The 2,969-nt window shown below is 55.8% G+C and overlaps 1 protein-coding gene across 4 annotated transcripts in view; it reads left to right on the forward strand.

Moving 5' to 3' along the window:
* The window catches only part of HJV (hemojuvelin BMP co-receptor), a 10,390-nt gene extending 7,973 nt beyond the window's left edge, over positions 1–2,417 (forward strand). For 3 of the 4 annotated variants that reach the window (XM_090126963.1, XM_090126964.1, XM_090126965.1), the window contains exon 4: positions 44–2,417. In XM_090126963.1, the coding sequence (XP_089983089.1) occupies positions 44–652 (609 nt within the window). In that variant the 3' untranslated portion in view covers positions 653–2,417. The remainder of the gene's footprint in view (positions 1–43) is intronic. The other variant, XM_090126966.1, reaches the window with a different exon arrangement.
* The last annotated feature ends 552 nt before the right edge of the window (positions 2,418–2,969 follow it).

Consider the following 2,969-nt stretch of genomic DNA (forward strand, 5'->3'; position numbering starts at 1 on the left):
ATGGAGGGGGGATCCTGGGTTCTGAGAGCGCCATCCCCTGCAGCTCACCATCATCTTCAAGAACATGAAGGAGTGCACGGAGCAGAAGGTGTACCGAGCCGAGCTGGACAACGTGCCCGCAGCCTTCGAGGACGGCTCGGTGACGGGCGGCGAGCGGCCGGGGGGAGTCGGGCTGCGCATCCACGAGCGCAGCCCTGGGCGACACGTGGAGATCCGAGCTCCGTACATCGGCACCACCATCGCGGTGCGCCAGGCCGCCCGCCAGCTCTCCTTCTCCATCCGCGCCGCCGAGGAGGTGACCCGCGCCTTCACGGCGGAGCAGGACCTGCAGCTGTGTGTGGCCGGCTGTCCCCGCAGCCAGCGCATCTCCCGCAGCGTGCGCAGCCGTGCGGCGGCGCAGGCGGCTCGGGCGCTTTGCAAAGCCACGCTGCCCGTGGAGGACGTCTACTTCCAGTCGTGCGTCTTCGACGTGGTCACCTCCGGAGATGCCAACTTCACCATGGCGGCACGAGGAGCGCTGGAGGACGCCAGGGATTTCCTTCCTGACGCGGAGAAGCTGCACATCTTCCAAGCCGGGGCGGGCTGCCCGAGTGCATCTCCGTCCTTCCTCCTCCTCCTCCTCCTCATCTGCGCTCTCAGGTCACAGTTGTGACCCCTCTTGTGACCCTTTTGTTGGCGCTTGTGACTTTTTTGTGACCCTCATTGGCACTTGTGGCCGTTGTTGGCAGATGTCACCCTTTGGTTGGTATTGGTGACCCTTTTGTTGGCACTTGTGGCGTTTTTGTGACCCTCAGTAGCACCAGTGACCCTTTGGTTGGCATTGGTGACCCTTTTGTTGGCGCTTGTGACCTTTTTGTGACCCTCATTGGCTCTTGTGGCCATTGTTGGCAGATGTCACCCTTTTGTTGGCACTTGCGACCCTCATTGGCACATGTCACCCTTTGGTTGGCATTGGTGACCCTTTTGTTGGCACTTGTGGCGTTTTTGTGACCCTCATTAGCACCAGTGACCCTTTGGTTGGCATTGGTGACCCTTTTGTTGGCACTTGTGACCTTTTTGTGACCCTCACTGGCTCTTGTGGCCGTTGTTTGCAGATGTCACCCTTTTGTTGGCACTTACGACCCTCATTGGCACTGGCGACCCTTTTGTTGGTATTGGTGACCCTTTTGTCAGACCATTTTGTGTCCCTCATTGGTACTTGTGACCGTTCTTGGCACATGTCACCTTTTGTTGGCACACGTCACCCTTTTGTTGGCACTTGTGACCCTTTTGTTGGAACTTGTGGCCTTTTTGTGACCCTCATTGGTACTTGTGACCATTCTTGGCACACGTCACCCTTTATGTTGGTACTCGCGACCCTCATTGGCACTGGTGACCATTCTTGGCACTGGTGACCCCTTGGTTGGTATTGGTGACCCTTTTGTTGGCGCTTGTGGTGTTTTTGTGACCCTCATTAGCACCAGTGACCCTTTGGTTGGCATTGGTGACCCTTTTGTTGGCACTTCTGACCTTTTTGTGACCCTCATTGGTACTTGTGGCTGTTGTTGGCACATGTCACCCTTTTGTTGGCACTTGCGACCCTCACTGGCACTGGTGACCATTCTTGGCACTGGTGATCCTTTGGTTGACACCTGTGACCCTTTTGTTGGCACTTGTGACCTTTTTGTGACCCTCACTGGCTCTTGTGGCCGTTGTTGGCAGATGTCACCCTTTTGTTGGCACTTGCGACCCTCATTAGCACCAGTGACCCTTCGGTTGGTATTGGTGACCCTTTTGTCAGACCTTTCTGTGTCCCTCATTGGTACTTGTGACCGTTCTTGGCACATGTCACCCTTTTGTTGGCACCTGTCACCCTTTTGTTGGCACTTGTGGCCTTTTTGTGACCCTCACTGGCACCGGTGACTCTTTGGTTGGCATTGATGACACTTTTGTTGGCACTGGTCACCGTTGCCAGCGCACGTCACCCTTTTGTTGGCACTTGTGACCTTTTTGTGACCCTCATTGGTACTTGTCACCGTTCTTGGCACATGTCACCCTTTTGTTGACATTTGTGACCTTTTTGTGACCCTCACTGGCACCGGTGACCCTTTGGTTGGCATTGGTGACCCTTTTGTTGGCATTGGTGACCCTTTTGTTGGCACTTGTGGCCTTTTTGTGACCCTCATTAGCACCAGTGACCCTTTTGTTGGCATTGGTGACCCTTTTGTTGGCACTTGTGATCTTTCTGTGACCCTCATTGGCACTTGTGACCGTTCTTGGTACACGTCACCCTTTTGTTGGCACTTGTGACCTTTTTGTGACCCTCACTAGCACCAGTGACCCTTTGGTTGGCATTGGTGACCCTTTGGTTGGCACTGGTGACCGTTGCCAGCGCACGTCACCCTTTTGTAAGCACACTTGTGACCCTTTTGTTGACACTTGTGACCTTTCTGTGACCCTCATTGGCACCGGTGACCCTTTGGTTGGCACATGTGACCCTCACTGTGGGATGCTTCACTTCCGAAGCGCAACAGGAGACTGGTGCTGAGTCAGACTGGTGCTGAGTCAGACTGGTGCTGAGTCAGAGCGATGCTGAGTCAGAGCGATGCTGAGTCAGACTGGTGCTGAGTCAGAGCGATGCTGAGTCAGACTGGTGCTGAGTCAGCCCAGGCCGGGCACAACGACGGACGTCCCGATGGAGTGAGCGCAGTGGGAGGGGAGCAAAGGGGCAGAGCTCAGATTTGGGGTCTCCAGATGCGCCCCTTCCCCACCGCTGCGCTCCTCTCCCACCACCCTGCTGCTCCCCCCACACCTGGCTCCCCAAAGATGCAGATGTTCCCACTCTGGTTTTCCTGCAGTCCAGCATCGTGGCCCCACATCCAGGCTTTGGGATATGGAGAAAGAAATCCGGGTCCTCCGACACACTGTGGGGTCTCTGTCACCCTATGGGGTTTCCAACACCTCCATGGCTACCCTGACTCGTTATGGGA

The sequence above is a fragment of the Phasianus colchicus genome, chromosome 30, assembly GCF_987193195.1.
Source record: "Phasianus colchicus chromosome 30, bPhaCol1.hap1.1, whole genome shotgun sequence".
Classification (NCBI taxonomy): Eukaryota; Metazoa; Chordata; class Aves; order Galliformes; family Phasianidae; genus Phasianus; species Phasianus colchicus.